Source organism: Gallus gallus, chromosome 2 (genome assembly GCF_016699485.2).
Source record: "Gallus gallus isolate bGalGal1 chromosome 2, bGalGal1.mat.broiler.GRCg7b, whole genome shotgun sequence".
In the NCBI taxonomy this organism is placed as follows: Eukaryota; Metazoa; Chordata; class Aves; order Galliformes; family Phasianidae; genus Gallus; species Gallus gallus.
The window spans coordinates 125083903-125107804 of NC_052533.1; the positions used below are offsets into that span (position 1 = coordinate 125083903).

Consider the following 23902-nt stretch of genomic DNA (forward strand, 5'->3'; position numbering starts at 1 on the left):
TCACAGAGCATCTTTGCCAGTTTATTCATCTCATGGATTCATTTCCCAAAGTGTGGGCATAATCCACTACAAAATCTTTTAAGAAGCAGTTCCAACATCACATTTCTGCTGTCTTATTGATGTGCCATAGTGTTATTTTCTTAGTCATAAACTTCACTAATTATTATGCTACTGTAAATGAAACTTGAAATGAGATCGAGACCTGTAATAACCTGTTTGTTGGCACCCTAGCTTGCATAGTCTGCATTTCAAGTTCAGTACTTTACAGAGAATTGTCCCGAATGCATTTGACCATCACCAGTTGGCTCAGTCGTGCCTTTTATAGGCACAATCCCATATCAAAGCAAAATGAATCATCAGTCTGCTGGGAGTTGCTAGCAATGTTTTCATCTCTGAATGGGCAGCATTTACAACTTGGCCTTAAGTCAGCAGAAAAGCCTATTCCTACATAGCAATTTTCATGGAAATGGGATGGGTAGTTTTGTGGGACTTTCACTGTGCCTTCATTTGATTTGGTTTAAAAGCTGTTTTCAAACGCAGCTTGTTAGGTCAAATATTCTAGACTACACTTAAATGAACATCTGAGTTTGTTCACACTGTGTATCTCTGCAGTTACGTTTTATACATGTTGTCCCTGCTACAGCTGGTCTGATGAATGGAAGGAGCTACGACATATCCTGAATCACATGACATCTGTATGATACGCAACAGTGAACTTTAAATACAGTGTTCTTCAACAACAGTTTAAATATATCTCTAGGGTCCATTAGGGAAATGCTTAACATGCTTCCTAAACTTCCAGTAAAATGTATTTATGGACTCTAGGAAATAAGAGTTCAAGTCCTTCCTTGGCAATGTTCACCAGTGGCGAAGTAAATCTAGTTTGAGGCTTCTGTCCTGAGATGGTCAGTGTGCTGGTTCTGCTTCTATCGGATCAAAGGGAAAAGCAAAACTGCTGAGGAAATATTTACTGAGCAAAATCACTGCTGGAACGCTGTAGTGCCTTCCTAGCCAGAGCCACTTCCAGATGGAACATCCATTCCTGGCCAGTGCAGGAGAGCCCTGCACAGGCATCTCCTCAACAGCCTCTGCCTCAAAGAAATTCCATGTATTCCACAAGCAGCCTGAATTCCACTCTGTCCCCAGAGGTGAATTTCCTTGAAAACAACTACCCAGTCAAGCCAGAGCTCCTGTGTAAATGATTTGATCAGCAATCCTTCTTTGAAACAACAGTATAAAAGCATGATTTTTATTATTTGTTATAAAATAATCCATCAGGCAATAATCAATCCATCTGAAGTTGATGGTAGGTACACAGAACAACCTTGTCTGCAGAAAAAGATCTGCTGTACTGGTATTGAGTAGGATGCCAAGGAAAGCTCTCTTTTACTGTCTTTTAAGTATTCATAGGCTACACTTAGTTTTAATACGAGTTAATATGAGTTCGGGGTTAGAAATGCTTAGAATAATCCAAATATTCTAAAGCTGGTGAGTATCACTGCTCAGATTTGAACACTGTGCTATCTAGATTGCCTTAATGTCCTTTATAATTTATATTTAATTCAGTGTGACACATCCAACATTAACATTAACAAGAGCACAAAGAGAGTAAAAATCCATTTATTATTAAAACAAGCACTAAGCAACTCATACAAAGATAGATGACCCCAAAAAATGAGGAGGCATAATTCAGTCTGAGATACAAGCAAGGTAAAATAAACCACATATTTGCAAGACATACCTACAGGTATGGCCACTATGGTGCTCTAGAAAACTGAAATAACTTCAGGCTGGGTTATGATCCCCTTGGAATGAATCGGATGTCATTTCAGTGAACTCAGGATACTCATGAATGAGAAAGCGCACAATCTAACCTCAATGCTAATATTGTTGTGTCTTTGCCTTTTGGAACACCAAGGATGAGGAATTTGATGAGAGGTAGAGGCTTTTACATTTAAAAAAATATTGATGTGGTCCCATTATAAATTATTGTACTGATAAGAGAGTATTATATTTGCTGCAATATTTACCAGGTATTTCTATGTACACTGAACATAAGTTTACCCAGTTTATCTAAGCAACAGAAGAATTTCTCATTATAAGTATCTTTCATGTAAATGAAAAGGTCTAACTGAAATGAAGCCAACAGACAAGCTGCAAACTATGGCACTTGTGGGCAATGTGGGTCAATACGCCGCAAATCAGGAAAGCTGCTTCAGTCACACACATACGCACACTGGATTTTGTCTATGAGTCATAATTATGGGAAATTAGATCTTCTAAGAACACCATGTTCATAAATTTGACAGTAGGAATAGCATGCTTTTTAATGTGACTGATTCAGAAAGCAAGTTACAAGACAACCTGTGTGATGGTGATAACCACACATCATTCTCAGACCACGTATCACCCAGGGAGCTACACACAAACATTAACATAGCAATCTTTCCAGTATTTTATGGAGCAGGAAAATTGCTCATGCAGAGTAAAAGGAGAGGTCTGTAGCTTCTGTGACATGTGGTGTGCCATTGGTGAAACAAACAGCATGTCACATCCAAGAAGACAGTTTGTGATGAGCTTTTCTCTCCACTGAAAAGCGGGCCATGTGTCAGAAAATGCTTTGCCATAAATGCAGCATGTAAGTAAGCATTTGGTCATCTATAGGAGCATTAGCAGACTATCAGGCACATAACAGTCTTAACAGTCATAATTAGAAAATGAGAAATATCTGCATGTATACATTTCTCTTTCATATTCTTCTTGGAAGATGGTGTACTCTATATTTCTAGAGGAACTGTTTTGCACTGCATAAAGTGAATGAGGAGTATGACAGAGAAGTGTATCCTTAGAGACTCATAGCATATATGGTCATAGATAGCGTATGGTTTAAAAACTAACTGTATTGATCTAAGTTCCTTAAGTGGTGATAATGGGACTGCGTCAATTTAAAATAAATACATTTTCCATTGTAGTAGTTGCTAGAGTTTGGTATGCCCTTGTCTTCAGAATCACTATATGGAATCTCAGTGAGGCATTTCCAGAACAAGTCAGTAAATGCCACAGTTGCAACTAAAACTGAAATGGGTACCTAAGATTAAGACAAGCTGGGTTGCTAATAAAATTTCAAAATTATGGCAACTTGCCTGGAAGTCAAACTGCCTAGCTCCCTTACGCATTTGGCAGCAATGGGTCCATGCTTTTCTTGATTTCAAAAATAAACCAAACTAGAGAAAGACTGACCGCGTTTTTGAAGGATCAAAAGAAATCCTTTACAACCACAAGCTCGGTAATATGCCAAAGCTGAAGCAGAACAGGGTAAAGCCAGAATTTTACAGCTCCCTGCAGCTGCTTTGACATACCGACTTCTTCAAGTTGCTTGTGGTTATCAAAGGCATCAGAAATGTTATCCACACTGCATATTCCAAAAGGTACTTTGCAAGAACTAAAGGATGACATGGAGCCAAGATTTTCCCACTTACAAGAAGTATACATGAAAGGATTCTTAATACTCCCAACTTGATGCATTAGTTTGATGATAAAAATGATTTTAAAACTGGAAATATATATATTTTTTACAATACCCTCCTAACAGGTAGAACAAGTTGATATCACAACCAGCAGGAAGAGCATAATTAAAATACAACTTTGACTTTATATTAATAATAGAGCAATACACTAATTAAACCCAACATCGATTGAACTTCCTATTTACACTAGTTCAGACAGCACAGGAGGCAAAGAACTGTGTTTCAGAGGCATATGCGAATGTTAGAGCTTCTGTCATCCAGGTGCCATTTCTGACAGAACACATGTGTGCTGAACAGTTGGCAAAAGAATGAAAAAGATTACTGTAGATATATGGGCACACAGAATCTGGGATGACATAAAAATTAAGTCCATATAGGAGGTGACAGACTGCTTCTAAAAAGATAATTTTTTCCTACAATTTCTTCCATCTTCGTGAGTGCATTTGTGCATACACGTTTAAAGGAAAGATAAAAAGGGAGAGATAGAAAGTCGGGGGTTTGATATACTTTAAATACAAATCAATAAAAGATTTTTTTTTTTTGTATGGTATTTCCACTTTCTTTTGGGAAAAGAAAAAGAACCTAATTCAGCTATTAGGAAGCTTTGATTCCTAAATTTAGTCAAGGCAGATTCTTCTCCTGTGAAGTCAGCATCAATACCCAAGATAATAATAGCACCTGTCTTTTGACATCAAAGTTCTCTGCCTGAGAAAATATAATGTAAACAATAAACTTCCCGTACTGTACTGCAGCTTCTGGCTTTGGCGTTAACCAAATATGCTTGCAGGGCATGAGTGTTCTTCCTTTCTTTTGGAGATCTGGAATGTAGAAGTGATGTATTGCAAAACTTACAAATTTGGACTGCAAGAAATGGCATTGTTTACTGTCTCACAGTGAAGGGACTGTGTGTTCCTACGTAGTCTTGTTCAAGCCGAAGAAATCTTGATAGATTCATTGCATCTGCTAGTTTTCATCTGGATCCAGATCAAGGTCAACTTCATTGGAAATGTTAAGATAAAAGAACGCATAGAAAGCCAACAAAAGTACCAATATAGCTGCGAGGACAAGAGCAACTTCCTGTAGAAGTAAGAGAAGAAAATTAAGACAGAAACTGTTAGAAACAGTATCATAACTTAAGATAAACCAAGTGTAAATGTTATTTCCCTTCTATACTGCACGGAAAAATAACGTCAGTCTTTGTATAACGATTTCTTCTTGATTACCATTTCAGAGTGTTATAAAATCCATTTTACTTAGTAAACATTTCTGTGAGTTTGATACCCCGCCAGAAATAAGATATTTGGCTTAAAGATCTTCGGTCTGACCTAGAAATGGGAGCTTTATGTCCTATTATTATTCCATCCCTTCCTTTTTAAAAGAAAACACAGAACTCATGAACCACAGTTTTGAACACAAATTTAAGTTATGAATTTACACTGTGAATTTTGATGTTTTCTAGCAATATGTTACTGCTTTTTGCCAACAAATTTGTAATTTTTTAATGAAGCAAACACAGTATGTTGGAAGTCAATGAAAATTGCTACCTCTACCTCCCAACCTCCTGGCATGCATCACAATATGGATCTACCAAATCCTTCAGAATTGGATGAAACTTTCCTTCCTTCCCCTCTGCAATAAGGCAAAAAGCACAACAATTTGCACTTGCACTCGCCTCTCTTCCCATAAAATATTACAACTCACTGCATCTTCCTTAATTAACATAAAAACGTCTTCCAAAGTATACATGATTTATAGCAGCTTTCGGAATCAGAAAAATTTTTTTGTACTAAACATCATACTCATTATGTGAATGCCTACCATCGTATTCTAACTTAAGGCTGGACTCAGTTAAAACTTCAACTTTACATCTCAGATGTAACAAATCAGAGTGTGAACATCCTCTTTATAACACTATTTCCAATGTCACCGTGTTTCACATTGTTAAGTTTTTATTTTCCAGTAAAGCACCACACACTCCTTATACTGTTGACTGTCATTTTGTTAGACAATAAAAGCAGAAATATAAATTTTGGAAAAAACTTTATGCTCCTTCAGGTGAGTTTGCCCACCTCCACAAACTACCCTCCTTCAAAAAGAAGTAATAATTTTCCCTCAAAATCTCAGCTTCATGCTAACCTACAAATCATCTGCATCAGAACGACACACCCGTATACTTATAAGGAGAGGAGTAAAACAGCTCAGTGCATTTATAGCAAGTAAACCGAATTGGTACAGAAAACAGTGTGCCAACCTTACTCTGCTAGTGGGACTGAAAGGAGATGGCTGTAGTTCACTTAGACTATCAGACAACCTTTTGAGTCACAGGAGAGCATCTGACCCTGTTTGGTGTAAGACTCCTTGTGTCCTAAACAAGATGTCAAAAAGAAGTCACACAAATACTCTCTAAAAATGCCTCAGACTCTGAGTGGAGTATAGATGATGGGTCTATACACAGGTCAGGTGTAAAGATCTACACCACAGGATGGACCCCTTTGGGATCTCCCAGTTTGCAGTTGCTTCGTGACTGACTTTGCACGTCTACTGCCATGAAGGAGTTAAAACTGTGTTAGTTTTACTTTTTAAAGTCTAGCCCATTATCTGGCATTCTCCTGGAGAACAGCATTTCATTTGCATTTACATAAATGCATTATATAGTTTATCAGAATGTTGGATCAATAATTCAACATATGCCATCTAATAAACTTTGAAATACTACTGCCTTGGTGTATGCTCCGTAGGAGTCTTTGTTCTATAGAAACCTTTGCTTTACATTTTATGTGGATGATTAATTGATGTGCACTTTGAATTTATTTTACACTAAAATTGTTCCTGTAAATTGGCTGAAGCTGTTTGCTGAGGATTTCAGCTGCATTTTCCTCTTAGAGTTGTACCATCCTTTTAGCCTTACCCTCCTGTTTTTATGTGATTTGATTAAAAAAAATCATCTAATTCACTAAAATATTAAAGAAAGTGATTTTGCTTTGTTGCAGTTGCAACACGTCAGTATCTCACAAAAGGGCACGGCAGCATCAGACAGGTTTCATTTATTTCCTTGTATCCACAGCTGTGCTCCCAGACCCATCTGGCCACACAGCTACTAATCTTAAGAGGATGTAATAAACAAGTGACATACAACTGCAAGCTCCATCTGCTCAGCAGAGTGGACAACAAAACCGTGCGATGCAGGCACTGTTCACACTTGACACAGAGAGCAAATTCATTCCAGTATTGAAGTTTTCCCTCGTTTGGATGCCACACTTGCAGTGCTTTCTGCTTTACAGTAAGCCTTCTGCCTCTCTCCCTTCTGTCCTCTTTCCTCTATGAAATTCTGGGAACGTCTATCCTAAAGATTTGTTTTCTGGGAAGTGGAACAGGGATGATTTTGACTTTATTCTCAGTATCTGCTTTGATGAGAGCAGTTCTTTAGTTCCCCTCTGCCTAAGTTTTGCAGTGAATAATGTCGAGAGGACATTGCTTTCCTCACACAGGTATTAGGAAGGAGGTGCCTGGATCAGTATTTATTAACCCTGGGAATGACAGGCCTTATTGAAATCCCTAGTCTGAGAACTGTGCAAGCACCTTAATTCTGAGTTACTGAAGAAGACCGAGAAACAAAAATCTACAATAAACAGTCCAACAAAGGATGCCTGGCTCCCAGATAGGGATATGCAGTCAGTCTCTTATCCAGTTTATGAACTTTTAGAAACATAAATTTTGCAATGTAAGTAGCAAATGAGATGCTACACCACTGTACTGTATTTGCAACAACGGTACATATTGTCATTCTAATTTGTTTCATACTTATCAGGCTTTGCTATTTGTATTTTAAGCCATGCATAGAAATGAAATGTTAAAATACTCCCCGCTCAGCATAGTTCCCTTTCTCCTGCACGTTATGGATCATCCCTATCACCGCTCTGCAAAATCCATTTACTCAGAGGATTTCAACATGAATAATTAACCAATACTGAAAAAGTCCAATAGAAATAAACTTAAAATGATCACAGGGCTTTTTCTCCCTCTTTTTTTTTCTTTCATATGAATGCTGGGAAATAACATCCCTGCTCTCAAGCTCCAAAATATGGTCAAAGACGCCTGCAAAAGGAACACAATTTTCTACTATATTCTCTCATACTTTGAATAATTTCTGTAGAACTCCACAGATTTCAGCTTAGTTAACTTTGTCAGAAACTTTTTTCCATAAAGGAAACACGTGCCATTATGGGATATCATAGATTTAATTCTCCTATCATTTTTTATCAGTTTTATGTCGCTCATGCCAAAATGCCCAGATAACGTCCTCAGATTTGCTCTGATGAAATAAGTTGCAGAATTGGGATCCAAATGAGATTGAACAGGGTATGAAAAAATGGAGGACCAGATGAGGAAAAAAATGTTGGCTAAGGCAGTGCAAATCTGGATGCTGTGTATGACAATATCATATACCACAAGTAAAGAGTAGTACCATACTCAGGAAATTTTGGATTTTTTACATCTTAACTTACATTTTATTGTCCTCCAAAGAGAAGTGTACCTTTTTTAATTGACATCATCTTAAAACCAGGTGAAAGATTACCACAAATTTCTGTCTCTGAAATGCTTAAGTATACCAAGTAATTTCTGAAAAGGGATAAGGAGAAAAGCACTCAGACCAAGGATACTTATCTTTATAGAAGTAAAAAAAAAAAAAGGTACATGGACTTGAAAATAAATCTTGCTATACCACATATTATTTCTAAGTGCAAGAATTTATCTGGGCATTCACTCTAACTATTTTTTACAAGGTTAAAAATAGTAACTAAAAATGATCGTTGACATCGATGACATGGCAGCTTCAGAATCACAGAATCATCCAATGGTCTGGGTTGAAAAGGACCACAGTGATCATCGAGTTTCAATCCCCCTACTATGGGCAGGGTTGCCAACCACTAGACCAGGCTGCCGAGAAAACCCAGGATCTACATCCTTAATGCAGGACATTCTATGTCTAATACAAGGTAACAAAAATGTACTAACTTTTATCAGTAATTCTAATCATTAAAATTTTCAGACGGCACAAAGATCACTATGGACTCAAATAATGACGGCAAGGTTCTATTACAAAGTTACCTAAAAAATCTGGCTATATGATCACAAAGCAACAGGATTCATTTTAACATAGTTAAACACAAGGCAATATATAAAGTTATTGAAGATGTAGGCAGTATATATGAAGTGAAGGATTCTACCTTGAAAACCTGTGACTCTAAAATGGTCTTTTGATTTAAGGCGTAACAACTCCTTCAGTGTGATCTCTAGATGTGGAAAGGCGGATTTCCAGTAGGGAGATGACTGGTATTTATTTTATTATAGAGAAGAATGAGAGGTAGCTTGGTTACAACATGTAACTATATATTCCATATACCTGTATTTAAGTAAGATGCTTCACAGTGTGAGGTCCATCTACCTTGTTTATAAGAACCTCTCAAGGTCCAGCTGAGGTTAGATAAGCTCAGACATGAAATAAGATGCCGTTTCCTAGGAACAGGAATGACTGAACACTTGAGTTGCCTCTTTGGGAGAATATTGGACTTCCATGACTGTACATCTTTTATAATATTTCTCAACAAAATAAAATAGAATGAAATATATATTCTTTAGCTATTGGGAAGAATACTTAAACTTGGATGAGTGCAAAAGGAAATCCTTGCTGCTAGTCTTGGGAGCTGACTGCTTTCCTCCTTCAGGGTCATGGGATGACTGGGATTACTGACATGGTCAGTGCTGTATTTGCAGCTTCTGGAGTACTAGACTGTTCAAAATAATTATAGTTCATGCTTCTGTGCTTTAGACTTTTCTACACATGATCAAGCAGTTTCCTTCTCTTCCAAGAAATTTGAAGCTGTTGGAGAGGGTCCAGAGGAGGGCCGTGAAGATGATCAGGGGGCAGGAGCACCTCAGTATTTAAAAGGGGATCATAAAAAGGAGGGGAATCAATTTTTTATGGGGGTAGACAGTGATAGGACAAGGGGGAATGGTTTTAAGCTCAAGGAGGGAAGGTTCAGATTGGATGTCAGGAGAAGTTCTTTACAGAAAGAACGGTGAGGTGCTGGAACAGGCTGCCCAGTCAGGCTGTGGATATGAATTGGATAGGGCCCTGGGCAGCCAGGTCTGGTACCAGATTGGAGGTTGGTGGCTCTGCGTGGCAGGGGGGGTTAGAATTTGATCCCTGGGGTCCCTTCCAATCCAAGCCATTCTGGGATTCTATGATTTCCCTTTAATTGTACCGATTTCATTCCTGAGATATGAAGTTTTGCTGGTTTTCCTTTCAGTTATCCTTTGAAGCGTTAGAGATTGATCATAACTGAGGCCAAAGCCTGAGAAAGACCACTGCTCCGAGACAGTACAGAAAATCCTCCTAAGCTTCTGCCTGGCGCATCTTGTTCACATGCTGAAAGCCACCATGATTACTGTGCTTAAGTGTACAGGTCAGGCCAGGGTCAGATGGGAGCAATCTGATTTTGTATTTCACTTTGTGCGTTTTTTCTCCCTGTCCCTTCCATTTCAAGGTCAGGGATCAAAGTCTGACTGTTGGGATCACTGGGAATATCACACTTTGTTCACTGGTGGCACATTAAGCTGCCCTGCTCCTTATGTGAGGCACATAAACCAGTTTGGAGACACAGTATTTTGGCCATACAAAAGTGCTTGGATTTCCTTGAAGGTATCTGGATGAAATTTTATGATCTGTAGCACATAGAAGCCAGATCAAATGATCTAATAGTCCCTTGTGCCCTTAATTTCTGCAAAGCTATGAAACTGTATTCCCAACATATCTTGGCAAATGTAGTCCACTAACTTAGCAGATTATGAACAGCGTGAAATCAGAGGACACCCTTTGCCAAAATACACTAGGAATGTTTTGTTATCTGTTCATACATAGCTTGTTCCAGATGAGATAAACTCTTAATAGTGAGCTGGCTAGATAAACAATAGATTAAACAGATATGCAAAAGAATGACAGACAGTAAGCTCACACTTTGCTAGGAAGCATTTTTTCCTTAGCTCAATCAATGTACTGTACTGCTAATAATTCTCTACAGAGTGCTATTCTGCAGTTGATTATGTCTTTGCAAGTGGGTGTAAAACACTACTGTTCAGATTTGTGTCTGCCTTTCACCAAGAGAGAAAACTTCATCATTTATCCCATGGACCACTGATTCATTCTTGCCGCCTGTGAAAACAATCTCCCCTCAAGAATTCCCATTACTAGTGGCCTCTACCTACAAAACCCCAGCTATTTAGGGCTGAACTTGCACATTCCTCAAACCATTTTCTCCTCACCACCCTCCTGCTGGCACCTCTTCCTTCACTCACAAAAAGCAGAGTTAGCATTGACAACATAGAGCCATTGCTGCTTCGCCTGGGCAGCACAATCAGGTGGGCTTCCACCAGCACGAGCGGAAGGACAACAAAACACCCACACAGAGAAGGCCCAGCGGCTTCTTTTTTGGTACTGCTACAAAGAATTTTGGTTACACAAACACCAGGAGACATCCAGCATACTGCTTTCCCTCTGAGTTGTTTCTTGAGACAGGGGTCCTGTTTTTCCAAGAGACACCATATATTTGGAACCATCTGCAATTAGTGTCATACATACAAACAGAGCCTGCACAATAGCTCTGTTACAATATCCAATTTCTAAACATGTTTAAAGAGCAAATATTACACACCGAATGCTAGCGTGGTCACCTTGCTTGTACTAACTTTTGATAGTTATTAGCGCTTAGCTACTTCTCTGACATTATCAACATGTATAAAATCTCTCATTGGGGAAATTAAAAAGTACCAAATGGCAGTGACTGAAAGAAACTTTGTTACTTTAAACCTTGCATTAAAATGACAAGGCAATCAAAGTTTGACAAGACAAGCTAATTAGTATGCCAGCGATGAAATGTGAAGGATCTCCAGGGGATTGGTTCTCGAAAGTTTTATGTCATTTATAGGGACTTTTTAAAGCAAATGTTGTCAGCTCTTGGGGTGAAATACACAACAGCTGAATTTCATTATCTTGATAAATACTGATGACTACATCCCTTCTCTGTTTTCCAGTCCTCTTCTCTTTTTCCCTGAATACTTGTGCTTACAACTAGTGGTTGCTCTCCACGTGAATTAAACCCTAGTGGAAAACAGTGCTAGAGGTATCAATACTGTACATGTTGTAAGTGGAATTTTCAAAGATTTGTAAAAATATCCCTCTTTCCTAGAGAGTTTTTACTTCTACATATTGTATGTCAAAGACACATCTCCTCTACAGTAACTTGAAAAGCAACTTAGCATTTTCTACGAAAGTGTTAATATTTTTTGAAGTGCTGCATATTGCATTGTGTACCAAACACAGATAAACAATAAAAGGTGAATACACACGTGTATGTGTTTTTTTCAAACATTTAACAAGAACCTTGGACATTTCTATTTAAAGTGCTGCCCACCTTTTACATTGCACTGTAATTATATCACTTTTTTTCCCTCAACACTGACTGAAGTTAATCAACTGTCACAGAATTAGAATCTGCATCACATAAAAATACAGAATTCTCACCCTTAGGAAGGTGAACCATGCTGTTTATCAGCATCAGAAAACTTTGCTAACGTGAAGCGACAGCTGTGACAGTATCTTCCCAAATGAAGAGTTCAGGCACACTCAGAGCTTGGAATATTAGGAAACAAACAAAGTAGCGCGCATTTAGCCTCAAAATAGTTTCACAGATGTATATACCGTAATGAGACCTCAAATCTTCTGCTGCTTCTGGTTGTCACAGGCATAAGGAACGGTTTAACACCAAGGAGATTTCAAGAAATTCTCATTTCCAAATTTATCCAGATGACAAAATAGCAGTACTGTGGATTGGCGTGGAGAATGAAAATATCTGCTGTAAGACTGGTCTTGGACAGAGAGGGGAACTCAAGGATGGATGGAACAAAGCAATCCCTGTATGAGAGAGAGGGTCAGCTTGGGAGGGTGCTCCACAGGGACACAGAAGCTACATCACCAAGTAGCCTCTCCCAGTTGGAGGGATAAAGCAAGCTGAAGAGCTGTCACTGAGAAACGGTAAGAGGTGTGAGTTTACCTCATTGCTGTGCTGAGCACCGTTGGTTCTGTCAGTGGAAGGGCAGAGTTTTATTCTACAGGGACTGTCATTATCCTGGTGGAAGTACTGTAACATTTAGCAAGTCTAAGGCTGTTTGCATTAAGCAGACTCAGTGAGAAGGATGCACAGGAAGGCCTTGCCTTTCTTCCCCATAAGCACGTCCCTGGAGGGAAAGGTGCCCACCTTCCCTTCCCTTCTGCTTAAGCTCTGTCAGCTTTTCTCAGCAATTAGGAAGCAAGGCAAATTACCGTGATCTGTTTGAAGATGATCGGAGTTATATTTTAAGGCCCAGGTGTGCAAGAGACATTACAGTCAGAAGACGTCATCTTAAATAATCTTTTTTCTTCCTCTCTTCCATTCTTTCTCCCTTTCTCTCTGTCTTTCTTTCTCTCTTTCTTTTCCATCCTTCCTTCCTTTCGTAGGGGCAGAATTGCAAACCTAAGACATTTCAACTAGGATAACCCCAAGAACACAACACCCATGTTGAAAGCATGTTCACACATTAATGGCAAAAGTCATTCTTAACTGCAACAAAGCTGGCATTCTACTGAAATATGCAGGAACACATTTGTAAAGAATAAGCAATTCTTGTTCTTCTTATTCACTAATGTTTGAGTTTCACTATACATATGATTACACATATGCTTTTCCGTTCTCCCTCAATTTGCTTTCAAGTAAGAATTAAGAACAAAGGAAATAAACATGTTCTGAGGGTCTAAGGCTCCTATTTTTCTCACTAGTACGACATGTACATAAAACCTGTACATTTCTAAAGAACTAAGCTGTACAGTAAAAGTCTCCAAGTAGAACATCACTTTTAAAAGGTCAATGCATTGAAAGTAAAATGAAAAGAAAAAGCAAAATTTAATAAGGGAAGGAAAAAACATCAAACACAAAAGGTTAATAATCTATCCTTTAAACAAAAAAGGCAATCTACTTTTTCTCATTAAAACCTGACACACAGCACTAACTGAGGAGATTATGTTGTGAAAACATACTGCATCGCACGGTAATGCTTGATCGAGATCAGCAATCAGGAGCAAAAAGAAAGCACTGTTTCGTGATTATAATAGCAAATTCTGGAAGACAACCAAATACATCATCTGGCAGCTCAACAGCTGTTACAGCTTGGTAGTAATACCTTGGCATTTGCTATAAGCTATAACTTGAAAAAAATGATTTCTCATCTGCCAGATACAAGAAAATGTCCTCCTTTTAACATTTCTGAAGTTTCTTTCACTAGAATACCCAGGTATCTAATCTTTTTTAATAATAATTTTACAGGTTTTTTTTATCCTTGCTGATAAGTTAATTGGACATCCCTGAGATTAAAAAAAAAAAAAAGTTGGATGGAAAAATATCAAATGCAACCTATACAATGTACGTTCAGCAAAATTCAATTTTGATGATACAGGATATTAGACAGCATAGAGTATTCCTAATCGTCCTCCTTGTTCACATTCACAGTCATGATCAATTGGCCACTATTATGCCTCATAACTTCCTGGAAAAGAGACATCTCCAAAATAAAGCTCAGTATCTCTCCAGGTGTTTTGTTCTTACTTAAGCCTACTGTTTTCAAGTCAGAGGCAGTACACATGCATATAGACTAAAATAATGCTGTGTATTTACAACACTTAACAAACCCTGTCTTTAAATTACTCCTGGGTATAGGGCAGAAAGAGGAAGAAAGAAGACGTTTACTGTCACTTTTATAACAACATGAACTAGTCAAAGCATTTGTTTTGTGTGTACAGAGGCACCCCAAGAAGATCAATTTTCTAAGCAAACAATATTTTGATATTAAAGTAAATATGTATCACAACAAGAACATGGACTATCTTTTAGTGTTTCAACTATTCTAGTTATTTCAGGGTTAAGTAAAAGCAATCCATCATAAATATTTTAGATTCTGGCATTCCACTTAGATTTTGAAGTGTCATAAACAATATCTCTCAGAAATCAATATTCATGCAGCACATCTATGGGGAAAAGAAACAACAAATACACAAAGGTGGAATAAGCTATCAAAGAGAATTCTACCTTCACGCCTATTGCAGTTTTCTTGGCCTCTGCTTTTAATCTTGTTGCTCTTAACATAGGTCTGGTTTTCTTATAATCTTGCTTTCCTAGAGCAGAAAAACACATTTATTGAAAACGATGCCAAAAAAGATAAAGAATGTCAGCAATTATCTCAGTTTGAAAGTCAGCTCTAACATTTTGAAAACATCTCACAGTTCAGTACTCTAAACAGAAGCTGTTTTATAGAACAGGGGCCCTATCAGAAGAACAATGTTCCTAAACTCAGATGATGATAGCAACAAGCAAGAGCTGATAAATCAGTGTAGAACCCATTACTTCAGAGAGACATCCAAATACACATACTGACAGCCATCCACTAGTGCAATGCTTATTAAATTGCTCAGTAAGCATCAGACAGCAAGTAAGTAGATTAAAGGAGGATGATGTTTTACCCCTCACTTTTCAATCAAAGCAAAATTTGCATTATAATTTTTGTTGGTTAGCCACCTCTAATGCATTTATAAATGTGTAATACATGACATTGTGGTAAGTGTAAATGTTTCATCATTCTGAACTGGAACATTATTTGTGAGCAGCAGAACTCGGAGACATGCAGGTCAATCCAAGTGAGCATTAATAAAACCATTGTTTCACACCATCTGTTTATAGAAACATGTTACACAGAAACTTCTAGAAGTGTTTTAGATGTGCTTTTAAAAAATTATGAGAACCACCGCTTGCAGCCACTACATAGTGCAGCCAAGTGCTTCAGGACTGAGTCCGTATGAAGTGAGTTCAGAGGAGGACATGAGAGTACATAGAAATGGTATAAATCATTTATCTCAATTTAATAATAAAGCATAAAATACTCGATACCTCTCAGGGGTACTTTTCCTATTTAAAGGACATGTTACCGCAGTACTGCACACTATTAACCATAGCCTCTCTAAGCTGCCAGAAGTCAAGGTACTGATACAGCCAGAAAAGAAGGAAAAGAAAAAGGGAAATCTGTGAAGGAACAGCTCGGAGGGGTAGAAGCCCAGCACAGCTCTTTCCTTTTTTTCCCTCCAGTGCATGACTCAAATTTGTCCTTTTTGTCTATTTTCGAACCTAATTTACGTTGCTTAAAGAAGAAATCCTACAATATTTTTTTTTTTCACCACTAGTTTTACCTCTAGGTTTCACCATTATCACATTCACATCATTTAACCTTTCGTCTAGAGCTGTGCCCAGTATTTCTGTGCATGTAACATTCCCATTTAATCAACCAGATGAGAGTCTTGCATTTATAAACGATAGAGCAGTCTTCAGACTGAGATATTACAGTGCAGTGGTGGAATTCTGCAACATCAGTTGGAAAAGAAAGATCTTCTCCAGTGATACCCTGGATTCACACTTGTATCTTTGTCCACACTTTCTGTTCCATTTCTCTGCTTTTATTCAATGCAGAGCTCCTCTGCGTAGCATATGCTGTTTGCTCTCATGGTCTAATCTCTCCTCAACCCTAGGGATTATATATTGCAAAGGTCTCTGTATTATCCGTTGGTCAGATATTATTCATAAAAGACCTGAAATAACTTAGAAAATACTCACTGACAAAAGGAAAAAATAACAAAAACCATTTGAAAAAAAAAAAAAAGCATATATCCAAAGAGCCTTCTTAGAAGATAGTAAAGAAAAAATGACAAAATGACTACTTATGTCTGATGTTCCAATATATTCATTCAGTCAACATATCTCGTTTACAGGAGGGGAGACTGCAGCATTATTCTTCAGAAGTGAATGATATCTGATAATAGGATGCATCAGAGAGTTAAGTGCTATAGTAGTCCAAACAGTTATGGAGAGAATGGCAGTAACAACCAAAACAGCTAAGTCATGAGATGAAGCCAGACTGAAAGAGAATGTGTTCCCCCCCGTCCCAAAGTACTGCAGATGTACTTTTGCAATGAAATAGTTAAAGAGCTGTCAGAATTTCCATTATAAATGGCAGGAGTTTATAACCCATAAAAATTCACTCCAGGGTGAAATTTGGCATTAGATATACCCCAGCCTTGATTTTTTTTGTTTTGTTTTGTTTGTTTGGAGCCAACTTTCAATAAAATGATACAGCTGTTCTTACTTACTCATGAACAAACTATAGACATTTATCCATTTGAGATGTTTTAAGTACGACAAATACCTTCGTTTAGAAGTATAAAGCTGACAAGGACTAGGTTCAATTTCAGTTCTCATAATTCACATTTGCTGTTCTCCCATCTGGGGTAAATAAAGCAGAACAGTCAGAGGTTTCCCTTCCAGTGATGCAATGGCATTAGGTAATGAAAACTAGAAAGCACTGCAAGGCCTGTCAGGGATGCGAAAAAATAGATGCTGTCCCCCATCTACCTTTTCTCTCATTGCCCATTCTCCCTCCTCTTCTCTAATGACTAACGGTGAAGGTTACTAGAGCAGAGGTAAATACTGCATGGGAGACAGTCTCCCAAAGAAATTAATCAGGAGTACCAAGCCTATTTCTAGCAAAGAGTAAGCTGATTGGTGTTACTTCCCTCAGCTTCAAGCACTGTGGTACTGTCTATTCGAGTTATGGTTAAGACTAGATTGTACTTATTCAGAGAATACTTCCAGATTTATATTAAATCTGATATGAACAACTATCCCAACCTTTATAATGAATAGGCTATTTAAATAATTACTCCGGAGCTGATACTTCTTCAAATCAATGTACCTGTCATTAATCTACCATTCTTCTTTCCAAATGCAAAAGCCAGAGAAAAATAATATGGGAGAGAAACAGTCTGAGTCTACCAAGTGCAAAAGTTTAAAAAGGGCATCTGTGGAGTCCTTCCTAATGAAAACCAGATTTAGCAATTGCAATAAAGGACTCTTAAAACATATGAACTTTCTGAGGCCTTGGGAAAGACATCTGCAATACAGGACTATAAAGAACTCTGAAATGCAAAGCCCCAGCCACGTGAACACTGATCATTACCACCTGGAACACAAGCAGAAATAACTAATAGTAGCTCCCTATGTTCTCTCTGAGCCTTCAAATTCAACCAGTTGGACTATGTATATTCACACTTCCAATTTCTTACAGTTTTATCTCACTTATCCCGCACGCTTTTATACATTTATCTGCCAGAGCCCTCAACTAAAGCTGTTTCTTCTTCCTGGGAAGTGATCGTCAAAACCAGTTAAGATGGACTCGGCAAACAAAGCTCCATTTGTCTGCTCTACCCAATGTCTATTCAAGACAGCCACTGAGTTTTCCTGGGGGAACATAGGAAGGCAAGAAAAGAAGCCAAAATCACAGAACTGGAAAATTTCCAGACCAAATCCTACTTTGTGTATTACCTAAGCAAAATCCTTTCCTTTTTAAAATTTTTCTCATGCCATCATCATCAGTTCTTCATTTTGTCTGTCAAACTCAAGTACCAGCTTTTCGTTCTTTTCTTCTTTTTCTAACTATCTCACTTTTATTTATTCAATTTTTTGCAAACTCAACACTTCTTTCTTTACAAGTTCTCAAAATTCCATCATTTTCTTTCCAAGAACTAGTCCATGATAAGGAAACCATTCTTATGTCTATAGCCATGTCCTCCCTTGATTATCTTGCCTCTGGCCAATTCCTCCTAAGACCAGCTGCAAGTAGCACCCTTCTTTTCATTACAGTGCTTGAGGTTGCCTTAGCCCTTCAGAAGTTCTCCAGAGCTCATTCTTCATCCCATCTCTTTATCCCATCCTTGTTTGCCCAGGTTTTTTTCTACTGTTTTGGTTGCAATGGGATCTCAGTGCCAGCTGAACAGAGCTGCTCCTGTTTACAATCCTGTTTTGAAAACTTCCCAGGAGTTGAAACGAAAACTCTTCTATTAGCAGCAGAATTAGTAAAGCATGAAGATAAGAGTGAAAGATAGGGACTTTTTCAACTACTAAACTGCTGTATTGTGAAAAATGTTGGTGCCTCCCACAGAGCAAGTGTTAGGGATTCATACAGTACGCAGCATAAAGTTGTTTCTTTTCAAGATATTAGGATTAAAAAGCTATGGATTTCCTAAGAATTTACTTCTATTCACATTGGAAAAAGAGATTCTATGTATTCTCTATTCAATAATTTTAATAACAGATTAGAGATGATCTGATCTGGGATGTTCTGTATTCTTTTTAACTAAGCCTAAAACGGTATCACAATTAATGCAAAACTTAAAACTAAATAGCAAATACGAGCTAGACAAGTTCATCAAGTTCTGGGTGACCTTTCCTATTTACTCTGCAGAAACACGGTGACATTACCAGGTAGTATGCAGGACACCGTGCTTTGCATACCTAACAAGCTCTGCAACACAAGTAGCCAATAATGCAACATGCTGAACACTGTATTTTAAGAAAACTGACTACATTTAAGATTTTGTTTAAAGATGCTGCCCATTTACCATACAATCTGAACCTATATCATAACTTCTTAAAAAAAAAAAAAAAAAAATTAGATTCCTGACCTTTCTAGATGTCTACTCTGTCATTCTAACAACAGCTCATTACTGGATTTGAATAACTGACTAAAGACTGCCTCTCTGTTTTTCAATTCATCAGGCTTAAGCAGAAACAGGACTGCATCTTTGGCCTTTGTTGATACTGTTGTCCAAGCTTATTATCATATGAATATCTGGTTATTGTTTTATAAATGTTCACATTTTGGGAGCTCACTGCTTTCGTTTCTCTCAGTAGACTTTACAATATCCACCTTCATTATCATCATGCGGCAGCACTGCTCTTCGCCTGCATTTTCTACTTTAAAAATTAATGCACTGCTATTTTCTGAATACTGTACTGCGTAAGCTGCTTATGAGTACATTATGCTATCAAGCGAGCACATGCAGAAAAGCTTCCTAAACTGTTATTCTTTCAATGAAAATACAGCTGGTTCTGCTTCAAAGGCACTTCTTTTCACCTGCAAATGGACTTGCTCCTACACTTATTCCTCAATTCATTGTCTTTTATTTGTGTCTGCAAATCTTTAATTGCCTTTAATTAGAAAAAAGTAAATTCAGTGCTTTAATCTTGCAAATACATTCAATCATAATTCTGTCTGGGATGAATACCAAGTTCTATTCACTGACTGATCTTTATAACAAAGGTATATAAATTTATTGTCCGTTTATATAGACCACACCAATTAAGCCACAATGGGAAAACAAATAGATAAGAGTCAAAATATTTGAAACGAGAAATGTGCAATCTAAATTTAATTACTCAGACAAATTATTTGAAGATGAGTTATTTACAGCATGCCAAAAAACCTGACAGATAGTTAAATTTGCTAATCAACATTACAGATTTAAAATTCTTTTCAACACTTTCAGCAGAATTCATAGCAACCAACAAATGACTGTCTTGAATCTTTCTCTGTTAGTGTTACAATCAAAACATTAGTAAGACTTTTTCTCACATAGCAGCAATCCATTTCATATGTTAAAAGCGTTGTTTGAAGCACAATAAAACCACAACTCCTGGGTAAATTCTAGTTACTGGTAGCTGTTTAACTAAAATACATTAATGTAACTCATGTTGAAACCCAGACTAAAATGTATAAAAATCTAATTAGAAACTAGAAACAGACTGGGAAGAGCTTTGCTGTCAAACTGGTAGTGTGAAACTGTACACCTAGTTAAGCTGACATTAATGTTCTTTTTCTTATTATTAATTTGAATTATTGAAGGTTCCAGGAACCCCGAAGTTAAATCCTACTGAGCAAGCACAAAAGAAGAAAATGGTCCTCTGGACTTTTTAGGGTTTCTATAGGCTGACTTTGAGCACTCCCTTTATTTCCCCACTATAACAAGTAGAAGGGAGAAGTTGATCTATCTAGCAGGGGCAAGGATCCAAGACAGAGGAATGGCCAGTCATGCTGCTCTCCACAATCTACAAGACACATTACATTCACCAGATTTTTAGGAGCTTGCTTGCTGCAAGTCTCTTTGCAACCTATAGAGAGACTTCTACAAAGAGTGAGTGGCAGCCATGTAAGACAACCAAAATTGCCCTTTGGCAGTACCTATTTTACTGTTGTCGACAACAGAGAGATCATAGACTTGTTCAGCACTCAAATCATAACCTCTAAAGTTAGGTGTAATGAATCAAGTCCAAAGAGACTACATCTAAAGGAGAAGCGAAGAAACAGAAGAAATGTCCTACATGTTTTTATTTGGATTCTTGAGACATTTCCAGACACGGTCAAATTACCTTTTAAGTATTAGGTAGTACTAGTATTATTAGCTTAGGTTTGACTAGTACCATACAGATCCACAGAGGAACTGCAAGCTTAGCTGGTGGTTCCTAGTGAATTCCACCCATGATCAGATATGCCATGGCAGTTCCCAAGCCATTTAGCTATGTTTGTAATACAGAGACAATATTGTGTTGATGTACCATAATTATTACAGTGCTTCATCAGAACTTTCCTTATGTACCAGCTATGTTTCTGTAGTTTCAAGCTACACAGTCATAGGATAATTAGGTTAGAAGGGACTTCTGGAAGCAATCTGGTTCAACCCTCCACTCAGAACAAAGCCAGCTTCAAAAACAAATCTACCTTGAAAGTTAGTTCTGGTTGCTCAAGTCTTTGTCAAGCTAAATTTTGAATATTTCCCAAGGTGGCGATTCCAAAACCTTTCTGAGTAACCTTTTCCAACATTTTACCATTCTCATGGTAAGAACAGAGTTCTCCCTAATTAGAATTTCCATGTTCTACCTTGAGTGTGTTGCACTTCTGAAAAAAGTTAGGCTTCACTTTATATGAACAAATGCCAGCAATGTACCCTTGCTGCTAAGAAGGCTAATGGTAATTTGGGCTGCATTAGGCAAAATATCACTAGCAGGTCAATGGAGATGATTCTGTCCCTCTGTTTGGAACTGGTGAAGCCGCATCTGGAGTGCTGTGTCTAATTCTGTGCTCTCTAATACAAGAGAGACTTGAACATACTGAAGATGGTCCAACAGAGAGCTATGAAGATGTTTAAGGGCCTAGAGAACCTTTCCTAAGAGGAGAGGCTGAGAGAGCTAGGCCTACTCAGCCTGGAGAACAGTACCTGAGGGAAGGCTGCAGAGAGGACAGACTCTTTTCAGCGGTGCCCAGTGCCAGGACAGGTGACAGTGGGCGCAAATTGGAACACAGAAGATTCCTACTGAGCACCAGGCAGCACTGCTGTGCTGTACAGATACCAGAGAACTGGCACAGGTTTCCCAGAGAGATTGTGGAATCTCCTCCTTGGAGATTTTCAGAATCTGGCTGCACGTGGGTCTGCACCCCCTGCTCCGGGTGTCCCTGCTGGAGCAAGGGTTGGGCCAGGCAGACCTGAGAGCCCTGCCAGCCTCAGCCACTGTGAAATTCAGTGAAACAGAAACTAATGGCATTCAATGGACTGTAAAAACAGTTAGTTTGTACTTTCAACAGTACTATAATGTTACAATAGTTTACTTCTTAATGGAAGGGAATAAAATTTATTTTTTTCCAACACGCCCTGGAACTCCTGCAAACCAGACTGTCTCATACACCCCTGCAGAATTTTTCTTTACTTGCCTTTACTAATGTCAGGAAGTTAGGTGTCTGGCATGTGGAAAGAAGTGTTTTCTTAAGCACTTTGTAACATCACACAGCTCCATAGAGGAACCAATTGCACTCATACCCTAAGATATGCATACCAAAGTGTATGTTTAAATCTCTTTGAGATCTTAAACCAGTGACTGCACATTCATTGAGTAACAGAATCTGAATTCAGTGAAACTCTAATCATACCTGACATCTACATTTTAAATATGCACGCATCATCTATAACATTACAACTTGGCAATTGGAAATAACTATTGGTCTAGGGTATTAAAGGAACCTCAGAAAACGAAATGTGAAAAAAAATTCTGGCCTATGCTCAGTTAAAATCAGAGAGCACATCAATTATCAGTAGTAATGGTTAGGGTAATCTACCTTTGAGAATTGGTGCAAGAACTCTAGTACACGAGCACGAAAAAAAAAAAGACAAAGCCCTCAAGAATTTACTATCATTTTTTGTGCTCTTAATATCACATGGACATATTCAAGGGCCATTCTTTTCCAGAAGAAACAGAAGACAGGCTTTCTTGTTTTTAATTGCTGTGATTACAAATGGAGGTTTTGGAGTCTTAGGTTAACAGAAACACTTTGTTATGTTTTAAGCATACTCAAGAACATGTCTGTAATCATAAAAAGCATGAAAACCCCCCACAGTCGCTCTCTTTTTTATTCAGGTTTAATGGCAGCTCAAATCACTGACCATTTTTCAATCTTGAGAGACAGAACAGCTTGACACTAATAATACATTTGTAAAGGACACATCATCATTTAACACAACATTAAGTGCTCAGGGACAACTTTTTACTGTAGACACAATGTGCTCTGAGCTCAGGGTTGACATTTAATGCTACAAAGATAATCCAACCAGTCATTCATGAGGGGTAAATTAATTTTCAAGCAACTATATTTCAGCTCTAAGCCAACTAGAAGGATGCATTAAAATGAGTAAGTTTCTTCTACACTGCCTGCAAGATTAAAAAAAATAAAATATCAAAATATAAAGCATCCTTAAGTACATCAAAATATAACCATTTAATTATTTCTATCTTTCCTTGATTCCAGAACTCAAGTCCAGTAATATTTGTTAAATATAATATTCTGTCAGGAAGCAAAATCCTTCAGAATATCCCTCAGATTTTTCTATGAGTTGCCATGGAAGACAGGATTACATTAAAGAAACATTTTACAATTAAAGTCTCTAGTAAGCATAGGTTGATTGTAACAGACAATTAAAAGGATTTGAATTAGCACCTTTTCTGAGACTTGTTTTAAGGGATCTTTCAAAAAATATATAAACAATATAGAAAAGCATTCGAGAAAACAGGCTGTCAATAATGAAAAAAAAAGCATATTTTAAATCAGTTAATGTAGTCATGAAATTTCATTACTTTCAACACCTGTGGAACACAATTGCAAGATCATAATAAAAAATATGAAGAACAGCAGTAAAAATATTCATGCTTACTAGACACTGTTTGGTGAGCATTTTTCTTCATATATTTCAAAATTTAATAATCTTTTAAAAACTTTTGTTCAAGCCCAACATATGCATGAGAGCAGATATTCAGAAGTAATAGCTCCACCTAAAAAGGACTATCTTAAATGATGACAGTTCTTCA

General features: G+C 37.7%; 1 protein-coding gene across 3 annotated transcripts in view; it reads right to left on the reverse strand.

Moving 5' to 3' along the window:
- Positions 1–1604: 1604 nt before the first annotated feature.
- TRIQK (triple QxxK/R motif containing) overlaps positions 1605–23902 on the reverse strand; it is a 62187-nt gene continuing 39889 nt past the window's right edge. For 2 of the 3 annotated variants that reach the window (XM_046937893.1, XM_040695813.2), the window contains 2 exons: positions 14702–14787; positions 1605–4604 (listed from right to left, as the gene is read on the reverse strand). In XM_046937893.1, coding sequence (XP_046793849.1) covers positions 4491–4604; positions 14702–14787 — 200 coding nt within the window. In that variant the 3' untranslated portion in view covers positions 1605–4490. Of the gene's footprint in view, positions 4605–8032; positions 8148–14701; positions 14788–23902 lie in introns of all 3 variants that reach the window. The other variant, XR_005857510.2, reaches the window with a different exon arrangement.